The sequence below is a fragment of the Taudactylus pleione genome, unplaced genomic scaffold (assembly GCF_031769625.1).
Source record: "Taudactylus pleione unplaced genomic scaffold, aTauple2 ptg000437l, whole genome shotgun sequence".
In the NCBI taxonomy this organism is placed as follows: domain Eukaryota; kingdom Metazoa; phylum Chordata; class Amphibia; order Anura; family Myobatrachidae; genus Taudactylus; species Taudactylus pleione.
The window spans coordinates 3,825,751-3,847,709 of NW_028284839.1; the positions used below are offsets into that span (position 1 = coordinate 3,825,751).

The 21,959-nt window shown below is 41.9% G+C and overlaps 1 protein-coding gene across 2 annotated transcripts in view; it reads right to left on the reverse strand.

The window, feature by feature from the left end:
• NPHP4 (nephrocystin 4) overlaps window positions 1–21,959 on the reverse strand; it is a 376,954-nt gene that overhangs the window by 144,826 nt on the left and 210,169 nt on the right. For both annotated transcript variants that reach the window (XM_088447716.1, XM_088447715.1), the window contains exons 12-13: window positions 4,081–4,136; window positions 304–429 (exon numbers count right to left, since the gene is read on the reverse strand). In XM_088447716.1, the coding sequence (XP_088303842.1) occupies window positions 304–429; window positions 4,081–4,136 (182 nt within the window). The remainder of the gene's footprint in view (window positions 1–303; window positions 430–4,080; window positions 4,137–21,959) is intronic.

Sequence of the window (21,959 nt, forward strand, 5' to 3'; positions counted from 1 at the left end):
GTAGGGACTTGCAGTAAAGTGGGGTCCCGTGACGATGGGCTGCAAGCTTAAATGCATTGATCAATTCATGAACCAAAACCCCACTGTTTATTATTATTATGGTGAGTGCAGAGCCCCTGTGATTTCTATATATATATATATATATATATATATATATATATATACACACACAACACCTAGTAATTTGTACACAAGGGCAGCAATACGTAAATATACACCACTTTGTATGAGTATACACGGAACAGATCTGAACAAGCTGCAAAGCAAGTGATTACTGTTGGCATGATAAATAGGAATACTTACTGCATGAGATAGCTGATAGGCCATCGGTGAGGGTAGGAGCTGGTTGGGGACTTGCTGCAGAGACATTTTAGATGAGTGACTTATGGTTGGATAACGAGAAGATGCAGTCAGCTGGGATATTGACAACTAGAGTAAAAACAAAACAACCGTTTCTCAAAGGGTTTAATAAACCATCAAAATAGACATGTAAACCTACTTTAGTCTTACATAGCTAAGATGTTAGGATGCTGTAAATATGACACAAAACAAGCTTGAAAGGCAAGGATGTTAGAAAAGCTGGAAATTTTAAAAGCTACAAAATGTTTAAAAACTTGGGGTCAATAAACTCTGAAGTTCGCTGTGCATGGTCTTACACCCCGGGGCGAGGTGGACGCAGTGAGCGATCTCCATCATGGAAACAGAAATAAGCTTTTAGTAATCTAACTTCTACTAGACTGATTAACACTAATATGCTATTGGATGGAATATAGCACATTTGTGCAACTTGTTCCCTGTTGTTAAATTAGCTTATTTAGGGCCGTATCCAATTAGCCGCGATAAGCCGTTTTTGGCGAATTCCAAAGAATTTTGACCTACACGGAAAGTCATTGGTATGAACCCTGCGAAAAAAAATTCTCCTATGAATAGGGGTGAAAAAAAAGTGCAGAATTGCAGTTTTGGGGTGCACACTTCTGAAAACCCCCCAGCACCCTTGGGACAGTCCCCCAAAGGTAAACTTCATCAGAAAAAAAAAAAATACTTTAGAACACCCCAAAAAAAAGTACTTTCATTGTGGGGGTGAAGAAAAAAAATCAAAGTTGAGAGACAAAGTTAAAAACTAGCGAAATAGACTCCAGGGGGGTCCCCAAGGATGCCCCAGGTGTTTTTTTTTATTGCAGGTGGTTGCGGCAGGTGGATTTTTTAAGTTTTATAAAACTTCACTTTAACAACTTTAAAATATGCTAGCACCCATTTTCATGTACCCCAATTTTGCTGGGACAACTTATTTTCACCAAAAAATAATGCAAAATGCTATTCTTCACCACTTATGCAAAGACGCTAAATAGCAGGTATTGAGATCATTTAAGTACCCCAAATACCTTCAGCAGGGCTATTCAGGGGTATCTATAGTGATCCCCAATGTCAGTGCATCTTTTGGGGGGTGTCTGGCTGATTTCCCCAAAACTGACAGTACTTTTCGCCTGTTTGAGTTTCGCCGGGTCCCTTATCGCGTCCTTTGGAATTGAATTAGGCGAAAAGTGGTCGCGCGCACGAAAAGACTGTTCTCCAAAAACACATGATGTAGGTGGAAAGTCCGGGAGGCTAAACTTAGCCGACTTTTCGCGGCTAGTTGAATATGCCCTTAAGTGTCCTTATTAATGACACCATTTAAAATGTATAATGCACAAACTCTCTAAGGGCCATATTCAATTAGGTGCGAATAGTCCTGTACTTTACGAATGCCGGACTTTTCGCCGACATTGCTGGTTTTCCATGCGAAAAAGTATCGCGCGTGTCCCCGCTTATCCCCATATTCAATTAGAAATCAGCAAAAACGGGACCCGGCAAAACTGTAACAGGCGAAAAGTGCTGTCAGATTTGGGGAAATCACCCAGACACCCCCCAAAAGATGCACTGACATGGGGGATCACTGTAGATACTCCCGAATAGCCCTGCTGAAGGTATTTGGGGCGCTTAAATGCTCTCAATAGCTGCTAATTAGCGTCTTTGCAGAAGTGGGGAAGAAAAGCATTTAGCAGGGGGGTTTTTTTAGCAGAAAATAAGTAGTCCCAGCAAATTTGGGGTACACGACAATGGGGGCTTATTTTAAAGTTGCTAAAGTGAAGATTTAAAAGACATTAAAAATCCACCTGCCGCAAGCACCTGCAAACTTTAAAACACCTGGGATATACTTGGGGACCCCCCTGGAGTCTATTTCACTAGTTTTTATGTTTGTCCCCCAACTTTGGACTTTTTCGCCCCAAAATTAAAGTACTTTTTTGAGGTGATCTAAAGTATTTTTTTTTTACTTTTTTTTTTACACAGTTTACCTTTGGGGGACTGTCCCAAGGGTGCTGGGTGGTTTCCGGACGTTTGCACCTCAAAACCCCAATTCTGCACTTTTTTTCGACACCTATTCATAGGCAAAACTTTTTCGCCGGTTGCATTGAGTTTCCGCACCGACGAAAAGTCTCCAGAATTGAATACGGAGTAAACTTTTTGCATGGCGAAATGACGTCACTCGCGATGCTTTATCGCCGAAAACGGCTTTTGGCGGCTAACTGAATATGGCCCTAAGTTAATGTAGACTAGAGTGAAATGTATGCCTAATTTGTGGAGCCTCTCCTGTGTCCTTTCACACTGCCCAAGCTTCAGAACTTGTATAGGTGATGCACGTTTCAACAGCATCTATGCATGGGCTGTAACGTGGCATTCTCATGTGTGGGCGTTTCTACATTCCGTCATTGTTTCCACGGGCTCCAGGTTAGCAGGAAGGGGCACATCGGTAAAATTTAACAGGTGGTAGTATAACTGCTTTAACAGCAAACCCTACTGATTATCTGGAGCTGTTGTACAATAGCGCCCCCTAATGGAGCTACTGCCATTTAGTGACACAGGGCCGGAGTCAGCAAGGAACGCAGTTGCTTATACGCACGCAATCGGTCGATTAATTTGCAATGCGCATGCATCGCAGTGCTCGTGCGCGAACTAGCAATTGCAATACGCAGACCCAGAGCAGAGTGATTGACAGGAAGTGCCGTTTGTGGGTGGTCGGGCGAACACAGGTGTGCCAGTGCGTTTCAATGCCGTTGCAGGGGTGTGCAAAAATTAGCTACTGCGTGGCTATAAGCAGCCATAGCACTGATAGCGTGCATGGATGTTAGCAATTACTGAGTAAAGTCAGGGCTTGTCAAGTGTGCGTATGGGTCCGATGTTACCGATGGTTTCGCTATGTTCCCCTAGTATACGGATTTGAGTAAGGAGAAGTGGGCGTCCTTAAGTCCGGATGCGAACGCAATGTGAATGCACACATTTAAATAGCAGCGCTGATATTAGCAACTGCGGCGCGTACGTATAAGCAGATTAGCGATCCTTAGAGAATCAGGCCCACAGTACCTGAGTTAGAGATGACGCTAATGGAAGTGCGGATGAAAATTTTTGCGGCGTCACAACTGTGGTAACACACAAGTGCTAGTTTCAGCCTACCCCTTGTGCACTAGCGTACAATGGACTGTACAAGCTCAGAGACGCCCACTTTTAATGCTCGTGGACAGTGCAACTTTGGCGGTTATAAATAGTCCACCATTGGCGCACCATCACGTGCACCTTTGATACTTACAACGCCCAATGGCAGACGCAGTGTCTCCTTCTGAAAATCCTCTAAGCATGGCCTCTGTGGTTGTGGATCTACATAAGAGGACACAACCGGCTTCTCTGACACGCTAGAGACACTCCCATAACACACCCATAAGATGGACTTTTTTAGCGTTCACTTCAGGCCACCTCTTAGTAACGGCCCAGGAACGCCCGTGGCTTTCTGCTGCCAGCTTAAATGGGAGCAATCCTATACACAGCCTTCACTGCTTACACTCAGTGGTACGCGTGCGCCGTAGGGGCTTCTAGGACATTTCGCACATGCGCAGTAGCAAATAATCGCTCAACTGCGCAAACAGTGACACTGCCCCCGCCTCTGACACTGCCACCACCTCTGACACTGCCACCGCCACTGAATCAGCCACACAGTCCCACATCATCAAAAATAAACAGTATTAAAATCTACTACAGGAAATCACTTACTGCAGGTCCCAGTTGAGTTTCTTGAAGGGAAATAGGATTTGTAACCAGCGTCTTTGCTAAAACATAATAGAGAAAATCTGCTTAATCTTAGTAAACATACAACGTTAATAAAACAAATCTTGTGAAAAGCTTGCAGGCAAATTCATTTCTATCATGCGATTTTCTCACAGTATTTTCATTGGGTTTTTCTGAAGGCAATTAACACTTGTGCTCGAATAATCTGTCTATCCATATATAGTGATTAATTAGGTTTAGACGAGTGCAAAACATGACCTCCCCTTGATGTGAAGGAGTTCTGCGAGTGAAACAAAATTATTTCATGCAAACTGTATCAAGATTTCACCATGTCCACAAAAAAATATCTATATATACAGTATATATATCTATATATATATATATATATATATATATATACAGTATATATATAGTATAAACATAAAAGTAACTGAATCTAAGTCGCTCGGATCTCTCTATGGACGCAAAAGGCGAGATTGTGCCTACACCAATACTAATGATGATGGGCGCAGCGGACATGATGAAATCAATGGGCAGCAATGGATTCCACTTGCACACGCACGATTCCACGGCTGCCCGCACCTACAGCCCCTTTGCCGGTGACTCACAACCAGACCCATAATCTGAAGAAGCGCATTGCGCAAAAGTGAAAATATCAGGAACTAGGCAGGGGTGCCCACTGCATCCCCCATATGTTCGCCCAGGCTATGGAGCCACTCGCAGGGAGAATAAGCCAATCTAACTCAGGCCTGTCCAACCTGTGGTTCTTCAGCTGTTATGAAACTACAAGTCCCAACATACCCTCTCACCAATAATCTGGTAAAGCGTGCAAGTACTTGTGATTTCACAACAGTTGGAGAGACACAGGTTGCCAACCCTGATCTAAATGTATTAAAGGTCCAATGATTGGCAGTGCCCACCAAAAACTCTGTCTTTTTGCAGATGATGGGGCTTATGTGATAGGGTGCGTGCTTGTGCTGCTGCGGGAATACATGCGAGTGTTCCCATATTTTTAAAGCGGCAATAATTTTAAAGGCAACATCAAGCTGGTTTTGCCTTTAAAATGATTGCCGCTTTAAAAATACGGGAGCACTCGCATGCATTCCCGCAGCAGGACAAGCTCGCACTCTATCACATAAGCCCCAATATCTTATTATTTGTGTCCAAACCCTGGATTCTGCAACCTCCTTTTACAAATTAAACACCTCTAAATCCAGGGTATTAGCTCTACATATCCCCCTAGCTTTATTTTGTAGGCTCTAAGCACAATACAAACATAACTAGCAATCACCCTCCTTACCGGGGTATTTGTGTTCCTATACATACCCCTGAATGACTGACTGTCCCTACTTTAAGGATTGGTTTAATTATGAAATCTTGTGCTAGGTTGAATTGCAGTAGTGTACTGCAAATCAAAAGTTTACGCCAACGCATTTGCTTTCAATTGTAAAGGTAAATAACCCACACTTGTAAAGACAAACAAAAACATTTCAGTCTACAGTAAAAATATATGGGGTCTAGCAGAGTCCAGATTTGAGTTTTATCATCTAGCATGTTTGTTACATCCTTCCTGATCCCACTAAACCATAGGTGTCTATCAAGAAGCCCCTCTTAGATCCATTTGCCCTTAGTGACTTGCTGTGGCTTTTTTTTTTTAAATCAGTTATTATTCAAAATAATTACACTATATAAAAATAAATACACAAGGTAGTAAACACATAAACATCAGCTGACAATATGTAGATCTACAACATAGGCCAAGGTGGTTACGCTTACCAAGGACGACTGACTGTACAATATAATCACCATAAGAAATTCAACAGCGAGGCATCAACAGTAAAACCTTGTGAAGTAGTAATCATCAAAATATATAAATAAAAATATAGACCACGGTTCTATCTGATGTAAACATCAACAGCGATTCAGGATAGTTGATGATACAGATACCACAAGGTTGTTTCAAACACTTGGAGAATGTTGGGCTGTGTAGGTTGGTCAAGAGTCTCAATGTAGACCCCCCATTGACTATAAAACTGTTTAACTCCTGATTCTATAGCACCAGGGGGAGCGCATTAGATTATTACTGCTTATTATAGCTGGAAAAAAACAGCCTGCCTGTCAACACACAAGAGTTTTAGGAGTAAAGTTTTAAAAATGGGGGTGGGGAGATGTCCAGTTAGATAGTATTACCTTTTTTGCAACTGTAACAGTAACAGACAATAAAGGTATAGAGGCCTTTGACTCCAGGGCTAAATCCCATTCAAAAAAATGTGCATTCTGTGGCTTTTTAACCAGAAGACCTCTAAATAACTTAGGCCTGATTTAGAGTTGTAGGTAAAACCCAATGGTTTAGACAAGCTTTAAGCTGGGTACACACGTAAGGACTTTCTGTCCAACTAATTGATTGGTAGGAATGAAAATTTGGTAACGTATGGGAGTAAATGATGATCAGCAATTTGCTCCTAAATGCCAGAAAACAGATGAAAATGGCCGTCAGACAAGTTTGTTAAATGTTTGATCTAAACAATTTGTTCAAACAACAGTTTTTGTCCAATTTCTGGCATTTGGGAGCAAATTGCTGATTGTCATTTGCTCTCATACCTTACCAGATCTTCATTCCAACCAATCAACTAGTTGGACAGAAAATCTTTAGGTGTGTATGCACTCTTAGACAGTCGAGTATGAGTGCTTCCCTGATTTGGCCTATGTGTTCTTTTCAATCTCCAAGACAATTCCTCACTTGGGATGTTCATCCTCAGAGACTATTAACTGTCACCCTCCATTTTTCCAGCTGCCACCTTGCAGTCATCTACAGTTCCCTGTAAAGTATCTAAAAATTTCCAAACTGAAAATTAGGCTGAATGTACTAATGTTCATGATGCAGCTCAGCAGCCTACTAAGGTTATGGCAATCTCCAGCTCAACCCATGATCCTACATCCCTAACACCAGCAACTTCTGCCCAATATGAACCAATCACCTCAGACAGGAAACAGGCCCTAAACTCTTATAATTCATGGAGACTCTTATGATTCTTCACTACAAACAATTCTGGACTCTCGTATTCAGGATGGAGACACACAATACCTGGCTTCCTAGAAGTGATTGCCAGAAGAAAATTGGAAACCTGTCTGGATCATAGATCCTCCTGCACTGAATAGCTTCTATTCTTTGTACACTGATTAACCAGGATATGATGGTGTCTGGCAGATGCTTGTGAGCAGGGGATTAATGTCACAATCTCCTAATAAAAATATTACTTCACTCCAAGGGATTAGAAGCCAGGCTTTGTGTACTGGGAACCGATGATCCTACCACTTGAGCCACATCAGCTGTTGTTTATTTAGGCTCCTGTTCAGAAACACTTAAACTAGGATGTGTCTGCTTTCCACTCACTTCTTGGCTATAGCCAATGTCCTGCAACCTGGGGGTATATAAGCCTGTAAAGTAATCCACCAGTGCCTGAATATTGAGCTTGCACTCTAGTCTAGCTGTTCCTGGTCTCCAGGCTGGCTGCTGACTTCCTGGCTGCATCTAATGTCTACTCTGGTTCTGATATCCTCAGGCCTGTCCCTGGTTTATCCCTGCGCTACCAGTGACAGATTGCTGACTGCTTACCTGTATACCAAACGTTTGTCTTGTCTCTCATACTTGCTTTGTTTAACGCTGAGCTACCAGCAACATGGATCTAACCCCTGAAATTGAATCACTGCAGCCTCTGACTTATAGGTTCATGTGAAATTTTGTTTGTGTTATGATAACTTCAATGTACAGTGCTGGATAATATGTCAGTACATTAAAAATAAAATTATACTAATAATCATAACATTAAAGTTCATCTTGTAATGAGCTTATTCGTCAGAGTACTTGAAGCTACAACATGTGGCTCATTAAAAGCATAGGATGAGGCCAACGCTCCTCCAAGAGCTGGTTTATAACTCAAGGTCATTTTTTATAGTGGAAATAAGTGCCCCAAAAAGTAAAAATAAACCTTCAATTAAGTTTTTTTTAGTTAGTGAAGGACTAATTTGAATAGAGCCACATATGATACTAATTACATTATATCACATGTGATTCTGTGATGCACTGTAACCTAGCACTATAACCTACGCAGAGTTAACACCAGGGTGTAACAGGGGGCTACTAGTATGGGGTCCGGACCAACCGGCGTGCATCCTGCCTACTGATGATTCCGGGCCTGGACCTCCGAGGGAGATGCATCCACACCCTCCTTAGCATTTAAGGAAAGCTCCAGTATTCTAACAGGGAATGGGCACACTACCCCAAACACCCCAGTACCCAATCCTAGAAGAAAATGGATGGTGAAATACAGGGGAAATGCATGAACCTGGTAGAAGGGAGAGAGTTAGATGCTAGACTGTAGTAGAGTGCAGTATATGTTTAATACACAGTCATGTCCATGGTAAAACATCCCACGTTACTGGGTTCATCGGTTGAAGAACAGACTAATTGGCCATCTGTGCAGACTCTTTCTGTGACAACTGCGAATGGTTTGCAAAACTTACTGTAGGTACTTTGGTCAAAGCACAGTCTCCTTGCCTAAGCATTAGGCTGCAGCCTGGGGCTCCAGGATTTCGGGGGGAGCGCTACACAGTTGGCAGCTGGGGAATAAAATCAAGACTTAATTCAATTCCATGTTGCCGGTGGCCGCACAGTTATCCAGCCATCCAGAGGCAGTGTTGAAGGGAAAGTTTTTAAAATGACTACGGGACAGCTGTGATGGTGTGACCATGTAACTTATTACTAAAATATTTACTTGTATGTATATTGTGCTACAGAGCCATCTGGGTGGCCTGAAGAGCTGCATGCCATTATCTTCCTCGCATTCCCCAGCAGCCATATTTTCCTCTACACTCCACAGACATTACTAGATCATTTGCTGCCAAGATAAAATATCAGTGGTATAACCTTCGTTACTTGCGCATGCATGGATGGAATTTCCTGAGCACGCCGCCAGTTAGGCGCCGCAGGGGAGGTTAGGGTTAGGCACTGGGGGGAGGATTAGGGTACGGGATGCTGGTGTTCGGGATCCCGGCGGTCAAAATAACTACATCGACATCCTGGCAGGGTTAGGATACAGACACTTCTCCCTTCTCCTACCCCTCCCTCCTTAGTTCCTAAACCTAACCCCCTAAGACTCTAAACCTAACCCTCCCCGCTAGTTCCTAACCCTAACCCCACTACTTACCTTCGGGATTCCGATGCCGGCATTCTGACAGGTGTTGGGATTCCGGCACCGGTATTCTAAGCGCCGGCATCACACTTGCCAGGATTCTGGCTGCATCCCATAGAAAATACTCACCTGATCCCGACCGGAGCAGTGGTTTGGGTAACTGACCGCTGGGCCACCAGGGATGTCAGGCTGACAGTCTATCATGTCAACCATGTAGACATGATAATTGTCTACATGGTCACTGTTGACGTGCTACATGCCGTTATTTCGATCATAATGACATGATGCAGGTCGACTTGATAAATGTCGACCTAACATAGCACACCTGTTAAGGCGTATAAAATTATTGATTATTTTCTCCCCAATCTTCGGTCCAGAATGTTGGCAGATAATGACTTCATTTATTTTTATTTTTTATGCAGCAAATCTGCTGCTGAAACTAATCTAATACAGCCTTAGCTTTGATGGAGAAGGAACTATAAGCTTGTTAAAAAATAACTAAAAAAAAAAAAACATTAACAAACCAATGTATTCCATCTGTTTGGTGTTGGCCCAGCCTGTATTTTATCATGCATTCTTTTTGTGTAGTTTGTCAGAGGCAAACTTACTTAAAAGGAATTTATAGACCTCTCTCTACAGTCAGGAATAGGTCAATGTTACAAGCGTTTTCATTTTCTTTGATGCTCAATGAAAAAGACCTGATTATTTTGTCTCAAGGTCATTTCAGGTTTAAATGGCATTGATCCACAACACAGCTAGCTGCTAACAGCTATTTTAGATGATTCTCTCCATTCTAAAGACTCCGGTATAATTAATAAAAGGTGATCTCTTATCTTATGTGCTCTGAAAATTATTGTTATCATTTTCTTATTTTGTTTGATCATAAATGTTTTTATTCTTCCAACATGGGAAATATGGCGAATATACAAACTTGAAAAAAAGAAAATATTAAATATTAATAAATGATTAAAATTGCACCTATATTTAGTAATGCACTATTTCTAATTTAATATTAGCCAGGGGATACTATCAATTTAATATAAACAATTATGGATTTAATGATAACATAAAAAGGTTGTTAACAAGAAAATTGCAATGAAATACCAGTTTATATAGTCATGGAATATTCACTGAAAATCTGCCAATAAAAAAAATAAATGGTGTCAAAAAGTTGGCTTTGGTTTAAAGTAAGTCATAATATTTGCATCAAAGATATTACATGCTTCATAAACTCAATTTATTTGATTTTTATGACCAATCTTGGAACTCCTCAAAATGCCCATTTTAATTTTACGTATATTTGGCTTTTCAGGTTTAATAGAGTAATATATATTGGCAAGGTGGGCATTGCCAGGAAAGGCAGCAGGTGTCAGCAGCATATCATACCCATACCTCGTCCAGCATTTGCTGGCATTGCCAACCCTCAATTACTATTTTTGATGCTTGAAAATACATTTACCTTGTGGTGAACACAATGCACTCTATTTAAAGTATTGGCGTCTCTGTGCAATTCATAAGTACAGCTCTATGGTATACGCACATTTATACTTCATATAACTGTTATGATGGTGGAGAGTCCATTTTGTAATTTGCACCCGACATCTACACATACTAGAGGCAGCCATTTTGTGAACCTAAGCAATATTCATGTGAATGTAGTCTAAGTCACTGAGGTACAGTTGGACAATGGTTGGACAATGTCAATGGTTCGTAGCGTATTAAGAGGATGCATTATAATAATGGTTTAGCCCAGAAAACGGCCTCCCATAGAGGGTAGGAGATGGGTGCACTTTAAGTCCAAACTTTTTAAAGGCTGTGAAAAATGCGTACGAAAAAGGTAAACTAATTGCATGTGTGCACTCCAATCACAAAGTATGTGAAGACAGGTAGCATGTGGGAATGAAGACAGAACACCTTGTATTATGACACTGAGGGGTCCGTGTACTAAGACTTGGAAAGACATCAAGTGGATGGAGATAAAGTACCAGCCAATCAGCTCCTTTCATTTTTCAAACACAGCCTGTAAAATTATAATATAACATTATAAACAGCGCTACAAGTAATATCTATTCAGATTGATTGGTCATCATTTAATAATATAAAAAGCAATATAAAATAAAATGATAGAAAAAAAACATTTCTTTACCAAGAACTTTACAGGTATTTATCATCAAACACACAGGTGTCTTTATATAATTTTATTTTATATTGCTTTTTATATGATTAAATGATGACCAATCAATTTTAATAGATATTGCTTGTAGCGCTGTTTATCTTGTTGTATTATATTGTTACCAGGAGACTGACTATTTCCTTTTTTAACAGCTGCTTGGTTAGACAGCTTATAGCAGCGCCCATACATACTTTTTTAGTATATTTCTGCCACAGCCTGTAAAGTGACAGTTAGGAGCTAATTGGTTGGTACATCATTTCCGTCCACTTTATAGCTCTCCAAGACTTAGTACATAGATCCCTTAGCTTGAAAAGCTGAAAATTCATGTTTCACAGTTGAAAACAGTACTTTCCAGGTAAAGTTAACTAAAGTTTTAACTTTGTGTTTGTTTGTGTGTGTGTGTTTGTGCATTTTTGTGAAATATTTAGTGAAGGACACATCTTGAAACAGTTGTTTGTAAGACACTTGGATGTACCAGGACAATTGCAATAGTAAAACAGAGAGAATAAACAGTAACCACATTGCTAGACCTCATATTATTTTCAAAAATATAAAAAATTATAGAGAATTCATTGAAATTCTAACTTTTTAAAGAAAATAACTTGACCAATCATATCATGCCACAATGCTTAGAGATTTGTAAAGGACCTGACACAGAGATGAATGTAGACCTGTTTGCTGAGTGTATTATTGCACTGCGTGTACTCCGGAACCAATCGTATGCAAGTACCAGCAAAGCCAAGTGGAGTAACTGGTCTGTATTAGGCCATTCTCATACAGAGAAAGTTTAGAGAGATAAATAACAATAAATACAGGACAGACACCAAAGGGTATATTTACTAAAGTGAGGGTTTTTAGAGCTGGAGATGTTGCCCATAGCAACCGATCAGATTACAGCTATTATTTTCTAGAAGGTGCTAGTTAAATGTTAAGTAGAATCTGATTGGTTGCTATGGGCAACATCTCCACTTACGCTCACCTAAGTAAATTTACCCCTTAGTACGCTTCTCAGAACTGCAACACTAGGATTTCATTAGTAATCCAATACATATCAATACAAAAAAAGTGTATACACTTGAGAAAAAAAATTCAATAATTAAAAACACGTCAGAAGCTGTGGGCATAGAAGGGAATACTTCTAGGAGAAGAACCAGGGACTCTTACTCACTATACAGATGTGTCCACATACACCTATCCTCCATATGCTACAAGTCGTGTTACACATAACGTGTGAGTGCCGTGTGACTCTGTAGCGCCGAGCATCTTTTCGTGCGACTTTTTGCATTCAAATGCATTTTAATCGCACAGTGAGGTGAATAGGATGCACCAGCAGCTTCTGCTGAGTAAAATGATATGCGGCATGTCTATATACTGTGTGTGACTGTGGGTGTCTCTGCATGTGAAATGCTACATTGCTGTGTCAGAAGCTGTGACACTGTAACGTAGCGTTTCGCATGCAGATACACCCGCAGTCACACACAGAATATAGGCATGCCGCATATCATTTTAATCTGCATGCAAAATGCTACTTTACAGTGTCACAGCCGCTGTGACACTTTGCGAATAAGATGCATTTGAAGGGAAAAAGTTGCACGAAAAGACACTCTGCACCAGGGCCGGATTTCCTGCTAGGCATCCTAGGCGCTCGCCTAGGGCCCGACAGGCCCCTTTGCCTGAGGAAAACACTGTTCACAGCGCTCCCAGAGGAGCACTGCGCGAGTACCGTGTGACGTCATCCACTCCCAGAGAGCCATGCATGGAGCTCTCTCGGAGAGACTACACGGCCACCTGGCGCCTGCGCATGGGGAAAGGAGGGTGCTCCCAGAGGAGCATGGAGCGAGTACCACGTGACGTCACGTGGTCCCGTCTCCACTTCCAGAGATCCCCGCACGGAGCTCTCTCTGAGAAACTGTCAATGACTGTATACATGGCTGCCTGCGCGCCGCTTGGGGAGAAAGGAGGGTATGCACCGGGTCCGTGGCCCGCCGCCCTGTCCTTCCATCATCAGACTAGCCCCGCCGCGGCCCGTCCCAGCAGCCACTCTGCCAACAAGCCTTCCAGGCCCACCAAGCAGTAAACAGCAGCAGCTATATCTATACATATCTCTCTCTCTCTATAATATATACTGTATATCTATGGATATATATATATCTATAGATAAATATATATATATATATATATATATATTTATACATAGATATATATCTATAGATAGCTAGATATATAGTGCATATAACATGAAAATGTGTATCTCAATGGGAATATATATATATATATATATATATTTATATTCTCGGCTAGTGCGATTGTAAAAACTCTGCATCTATACAGTAGGTGTCACTAGGTCAAGACTTGACCTAGTGACACCTACTGGATATATGCACAGTTTTTACAATGTCACTAGATTGTGTGTGTGTATATATATATACATAAACGACAGGCTCAATCCACGGCACTCGACCATCTGGGGTGCCCTTGGTATGTGACCACACCATCTACATAAAAAATATCATACAAACTCGGCACTCACATGCTTTTCAAACTGCAACTCCTTTGAACATAGGGAATGTTGGTTCCAAAATATTGCAATAATTTGTTAAGCTGGCCACCGCTTCACGGTCATTCCCATCTAGCCAGTCCCTACACTGATTCTCAGATAAATGAACTTGATCTGCTATCTTGGGCTCAAGTTTGCATACATTTTAAACATGAAACTGGGTCCTGCTTTTCAAACTTTTTTCTTTTTCCAGGTGCTTATTAACTGATAGCCCTGGGTGCGGTCCTGTCTCTTTAAGGTAGGACCCAGTTTCATGTTTAAAATGTATGCAAACTTGAGCCCAAGATGGCAGATCAAGTTCATTTATCTGAGAATCAGTGTAGGGACTGGCTAGATGGGAATGACCGTGAAGCGGTGGCCAGCTTAACAAATTATTGCAATATTTTGGAACCAACATTCCCTATGTTCAAAGGAGTTGCAGTTTGAAAAGCATGTGAGTGCCGAGTTTGTATGATAGATATATATATATATACACACACATATATACATACTTATATACACACACACACACACACATACAGTCAGCTGCATAAATATAGGGACATTGACAGAATTTTTATATTTTGGCCTCTATTCACCACCACAATGACTTTCAAATGCAACAAACAAGATGTGCTTTAACTGCAGACTTTCAGATTAGATTTGAGGGTAATTACATCCAAATCAGGTGAACAGTGTAGGAATTACAACGGTTTCTATATGTGCCTCCCACTTTTTAAGGGGCCATAAGTAATGGGACTATCAACTCAAAAGCTATTTCATGGACAGGTGTGGGCTATTCGCTCGTTATTTCATTATCAATTAAGCAGGTAAATGGTCTGGAGTTGATTCTAGGTGTGACATTTGCATTTGGAATCAGTTGCTGTTGACTCTCTATGAGATCCAAAGAGCTGTCACTATCAGTGAAGCAAGCCATCATTAGCCTGAAAAATCAAAACAAACCCATCAGAGAGATAGCAAAAACATTAGGTGTGGCCAAATCAACTGTTTGGAACATTCTTAAAATGAAAGAACACACCGGAGAGCTCAGCAACACCAAAAGAACTGGAAGACCACGGAAAACAACTGTGCTGGATGACAGAAGAATTATTTCCCTGGTGAAGAAAAACCCCTTCACAACAGTTGGACAAATAATGAACACTCTTCAGGAGGTAGGTGTATATGTGTCAAAGTCAACAATCAAGAGAAGACTTCACAAGAGTGAATATAGAGGGTTCACCACAAGATGTAAACCACTGGCGAGCCTCAAGAACAGGAAGACCAGATTAGAGTTTGCCAAACAACATCTAAAAAGCCATTACAGTTCTGGAACAACACCCTATGGACAGTTGAGACAAAGATAAACTTGTACCAAAGTGATGGGAAGAGAAGAGTATGGAGAAGGAAAGGAACTGCTCATGATCCAAAACATACCACCTCATCAGTGAAGCATGGTGGTGGTAGTGTCATGGCGTGGGCATGTATGGCTGCCAATAGAACTGGTTCCCTTGTATTTGTTGATGATGTGACTGCTGACAAAAGCAGCAGAATTAATTCTGAAGTGTTTCGGGCAATATTATATGCTCATATTCAGTCAAATGCTTCAGAGCTCATTGGACGGCGCTTCACAGTGCAGATGGACAATGACCCGAAGCATACTGCAAAAGCAACCCAAGAGTTTTTTAAGGCTAAAAAGTGGAATGTTATGCAATGGCCAAATCAATCCCCTGACCTGAATCCGATTGAGCATGCATTTCACTTGATAAAGACAAAATTGAAGGGAAAATGCCCCAAGAACAAGCAGGAACTGAAGACATTTGCAGTAGAGGCCTGGCACAGCATCACCAGGGATGAAACCCAGCGTCTGGTGATGTCTATGCGTTCCAGACTTCAGGCTGTAATTGCCTGCAAAGGATTTGCAACAAAGTATTAAAAAGTGAAAGTTAGATTTAGGATTGTTTAGTTTGTCCCATTACTTTTGGCCCCTTAAAAAGTGGGAGGCACATATAGAAACCGTTGTAATTCCTACACCGTTCACCTGATTTGGATGTAATTACCCTCAAATTAAATCTGAAAGTCTGCAGTTAAAGCACATCTTGTTTGTTTCATTTCAAAGCCACTGTGGTGGTGAATAGGGGCCAAAAAAAGAAAATTCTGTCAATGTCCCAATATTTATGCACCTGACTGTATATCAATGTAGAAAGAGAGGCGGCACTCAGAGACTTTTAAACAAATAGTGAACACTAGATTAAGGTCAGTTAATGGTCCACGTTTCGGGGACCATATCCCCTTCCTCAGGACAACAATAACAGAACAAATGCACACAACGGTGTTAAATAAACAACTCCAATATCACTTACCCCTCCCTCTCAATGAGACACACTGTAGCCAGGTCCCGTCGGCTGTCGTCTGCACACATATATACAGTATACACATATATATGTATATACACACACACATATATTTTTTATTTTCATATTTTAATGTATGCAATGTTTAAAACTTTAAAAAGTTGAATATAAGGAGGAAAAACAAAAAAAATGTTAGGGGTTCATGAATCAGGAACTTACATATAGTGCTATGGATTGTTTGAGGGAGGGGGGCCCCAAACTGGTATCTTGCCTAGGGCCCCATGAGGTCTAAATCCGGCTCTGCGTCTCTGCTTCCGAGTCACACCACGGCATGGCGCGACTGTTTTACACGTAAGGAGGTGAGATGTACAGTATGTTGTCTCATCTGTACATCACCTGTATTAAATGATTAAGAACTCATACATAATTTTATGTTTGGATTTTTTTTGCGTTTTCATGTTGATATGACTAAAATAATGGCGTTTTAAAAAGGTTTTATTGCTATATGCCTATATGAAATCTAGTGAACCTCAATGAAGAGTACTAGTATTCAACAGTAATACACACTGCTCCAGCCTGATTTTGCATATATTATTATTGCCCTTTTATATCAAAGCGGTTGAGAATCGGCAGCTTTGGAAAAACAGACCTTTAGTTAATAAGTACATCCATAAGAGAATAAAGCTTCTAATAAAGAAGGCTTAAAGTAAGCACAATACAAGAGGAAGTCACAAGAAGAAGAATAAAGATTCTTTTGTTTCAAAACTTGAGGTAAAAAAAAGTTTGCAATTGTTTAAATTCTTGTTTAAAGTGGGATGTACTGTAGTTATATTACCGGCGGCCGGAATTTCGGCCGCCGGAAGTCTGACCCGGAAGCAAAAATAGGCGGCGAAATCTGATTTCGACGTCTATTTTTAGCCGGACACCGAAATCCTGACAGCCGGCATCCCGAACAAAGGTAAGCGGGGCTTCTTAGGTTTTTAGCAGCATGGGGGGGTTAGGTTTAGGAACTCTGAGGGGGAGATTAGGGTTAGGCACCCCCCCCGGGGAGGGTTATGCTACGGGGAGGGGGGTTAGGCACCAACGGGGGAAGTTAGGATTAGGCACCCCCCAGGAGGGTTAGGTTTAGTGTGCAGGAGGGGAGGTTAGGGTTAGGCACTAGGGGAGGGATAGGGTAAGGGGGGGAGGGGAGGGGTAGGGATAGCAATACTTACCACCCCTGTCGGGATCTTCATCGTTCGAGATGCCACTGTCCGGATTTGAACCAGCGTCTATTCACCCGCTGGGATATCATACCGAACCCGTATAACGTAATTCCATTTACAATAAAGGGATGCAAATTAGACAGAAAAACGAAATTAGCAGCTTTGAGCTTAGATATTTCTGAACTGTAGTTTGGGTATGAAAATCAGGGCTGAGAGTAACTTTGGGCTATTTAGTGAATCTGTTAGTGAGAAAGTAGCTGCAGTTTTAATCCCCCGAGTCCCCCTCCTGAAACACTGCCATCACAGACACTCAATAGGGATGGGTGCACCCACTTCAACAGTCTAGAAGAGAGTCCCACCCATATTAATATATGGTGTATCAGGGTGGAGACTGGGAGGTGGCCTAAAGTGACCACAAGATGGCACCATTTCATGGGCGTATCATGGACGTGTCTGGGAACCAATGCTTCAGAGGCCATGTTTAGTTGGATTTGAGGAGAGTAGCTAGAGTATACTCTAGACTACCGCAAAGGTTAATGGTGTGACCGATGTTACGTAGTATTTACAATCTCCATCACAAATGCACAGATCACAGAGTCTAAAAGTGGGCGTCTCACTGCTCGTACAGCCTATCGTACGGTGGAGGACAAAGGGAAGGCAGGGATTAGCATTTGAATATTCCCACAAACGCTATTGCGAATGCTGCTGAGAGCATGGCTGCGTTACTAACCATCTCTAAATCAGGCCTACAGTTATAGAGGACATATAGAAATATAGCTCACAAGGTCCTTTTTACAAAGGTGTATAATGTTGTAAGTACAGAATAAAATTTGTGGAAACAAAATGTGAATGATGAAGCAGTGTTAAATTTTGCTAATTGTCTTATTTTACCATTAACAGGGCAAGGATAACTGGGACAGAACAGATTAGTAAATGAGAACACAACATGAGGACACGCTCACGCCAGTTTTGCTTTTTTCCGACTTTCAAACTTACTAAGGGCAAACACGTCTGAAGCTGCAGGAAACAGACATCAAAACTCGCATGAGTATACAAAACACGACCAAATACACCAAATAAACCATACAACTCGCAGATACTGTCCATAGGAAACCATACAACTCGCAGATACTTTCCATAGGAAACCATACAACTCGCAGATACTTTCCAGAGGAAACAATACAACTCGTAAATTTACCAAGAATCGAGTTTTGAAACTCGCAGGAGAAATGACCAAACTCTCAATAAAATAGACTTTTCAACGACCTCCTGAGGTGAGTGTATGTTTGAGTTTGGATGTGTTTGCATGTGTTCAGGTATGCAGTCGGGAAGCCGGCGGACCTAATCCTGACAGCCGGCTTCCCGACTGTCATATACCGGCAAGGGTCTAAAGACAGGCGTCGATATGCCGACGCCTGTCATTAGACATACGCCGAGAGCCCGACGCCTGAAGGCACGCCGGGCGTGGATAGCCGCAGGCTGGAGGGTTAGGTTTAGGGTTCCCGGGGGGGACTTAGGGTTAGGCACCCCCCGGGAGGTTAGGTTTAGGCTAGGGGAATGGGGGGTTAGCGTTAGGCACCCCCAGGGGGGAGTTAGGGTTAGACACCCCCCCGGGGGACTTAGGTTTAGGCGGCGGGGAAGGGGGGGTTGGGTTTAGGCACTTGGAGGGGGGATTAGGGTTAGGCACTGGGGGGGAAGGTTATGGTTAGGCACCCATAAGGGAGGGTTAGGGGTTAGTAATAGGTTAGTATATACTTATCTTTGACTATCAGGATTTCCTCCTCTGCCGGGATACCACTGTCGGGATTCCAACCGCCGGCATGGGTCCGGCGGTAAATCATACCGATTCCTGTGTTCACAGGTGTTTCAAGTTGCAATTAGTGGGAAAACAAGGATGATGCTTTTTATTGGTGCTAAATCAGCTGCATTGATTTGTGTGAAGCAAAAATGGTAATATATACTACCATCATACATGCCCAACTCCCCGCACTCCCGGAAGGGTAGGCATTTCTCCCGCAATCTGCCCGCCTTCGGCGCACGTATCAAAAAATGGTCGTGGTCACATGCAAAAAGGGGCGTGGTCATTGAAAAATGTGGCATGTTAAGCGCAATGGAATTTGCTGCGCTATATAAGAAACTGTTAATAAATAAATAAACATGACACACACCCCTTTCTCGTCACTCTGGGAACATTCCGTTCCATTCCATATGCACCTTAATGCCCCGAGGAGTAGTATTCCTCTTGCAATGCCCACTGTAGTAGTGCCCCTTATGCAATGTCCCCAGTAGTAGTGCCCCATGTTGTAGTGCCCTTTATACAGTGCCACCAGTAGTGCACCCTTATACAGTGTCCCCAGTAGTGCCCATTATACAGTGCCTCCAGTAGTGCACCCTTATACATTGCCTCTTATGAAGTGCCCCCAGTAGTGCACCCTTATACTGTGCCCCCTATGCAGTGCCCCTTATACAGTCCCGCTATGCAGTGCCCCCAGTAGTGGTCCCCCTTACGCAGGTCCCAGAGTGCCCCTTAGCCCCTTATACAGTACCCCCAGCAGTGGTTCCTCTTATGAAGGCCCCCATATCCTCAAAGATCGGGATCATCAAATAGTCCTTGCCGTACAATTTGGAGGACTCCAAGTGCAGCATACTTATTGTATGTCAATAGGAGCATCCCCCTATCGGTACTAGGATCTGGTAACTATATCCTGGCCATTTGAATCATACACTAAATTTGGTGTGTTACGATTTCATCCAGTGTCCTTGCTTTTGGATTTTATACATCTCCAACCATCTAAGTGACATTATTGTGCATTTTTTTCTCCCCAATATTTGGCAGATATAGTAACAGGAAGTGTGTTGATGTGGTCTGTACCTAATGTATCCATGGCTTGTTAACCATATGGTTTTTATTGATCTCAGTGTTTAACATTTTTTATTAAAGTGACCTATGTGGTCTACATAATTTTATCAATAATATTTGTGACAGTGTTTGTGATAAATTCATCAAAAAGCGCCACTTTATTTTGTTTATTGCTTGTTATCACTGGTAATATTCAGTCTGTGACCGGTGGAGTTCTCATGATATCCCAGTCAACATTCTCACGGTAATGTTACCGATCTTTACGCAGGTAAGTGATGTCATCACCAAATAAGAAGGCAGCGGCGGGCGTCCCTATGCTCGGGTGATCTTTGGAACCATTAGCATATTTTCGCAGCTGCAATTTCGTATTCGTATTAGTGTCCATCTCTGAATCATAAATGTATTCAGAAACAAATGCTGCACAATCTATTGAGCGTAATAAAAGGGGAGTTACTGAGCAACTGAGAATCCATTTTAGTTTAAAGCTACAATATATTTCGACATCACTAGATAGAATATGATATGCGTACACTTGTACGAAATATCTGTGTGAGAGTGAATCTGCCTACCGTAACTGAATCTACCCTAAAATTTTGACTGGAGTCCTATTAATTCTTTTTGTTTACATTCCCCAATTGAGAAGATGATGATCGATATATTTTTAGGTTGAAAACACATTTAAACTCATCAGCATTACAAGGGGATAACCGTTTTGCAGAGAGCAGGCACTCAGCTGTAAATAATATATGGATTTATGAATGAAAGTTCCACAGAGGCAGGTTTCACCTCTGAGGTAACGCTGAGGAGGGCTAGGCCTAGCTCAAGTGAGTGGAACATGCCAGATATCGCGGAGCTGAAGACTGAATACAAAACATTTGTTTACTGCCGTGAAACAGGAGAAATAGGAAATCACCATGTGTTGGCTATCTGTCAAGTTCTATTTTAGTAAATAGGGAAGAGAGGAGATATGTGAAATCACTATATAACAAGACCAGCTCACAAGTAGATCTGTTTATATGCTTATTTGCTAACATTTAGTATGTTTATAGGCGAACATATGCTTATTTATCTATCAGAAGGCAGCAAAACCATCATATTATTCATCGGGGACTATGATTTTGTGTGTGGGATTTCATTTCAATAAAAATAAATATTTTTTTTCCTGCTGTCTATGGAGGAATTATTATCTTTGTACTTGGCTTTATGTGTTTCAAACAAGTTATTTATGATACAGGGCCTGATTCAGAGCCGGACGCTCTGAATAATGGCTTTTTTTTTGGTGCGGCCTCCAGGCCGCTCGCATAGCTATTGCAAGCGGCCAGGTGATGGTCCATCCGGGCTTGCGACGAGACCCTTGCGGTAGGGTCTCGTTCCCGCAAGCCCCAGTGAGCTTTTGGCTCTTAACAGAGCCGGAAGCTCACCACTGAGATCACTTGTGAACGCCTCCGTTTGGCCAGCCACCCCCCCGCACGCCTCCAAAACGGTGCGAGCTGTTGATCAAAATCAACAGCCGCCCCCTTTTGGTGTGAGACCCGGAGCGACGGTCG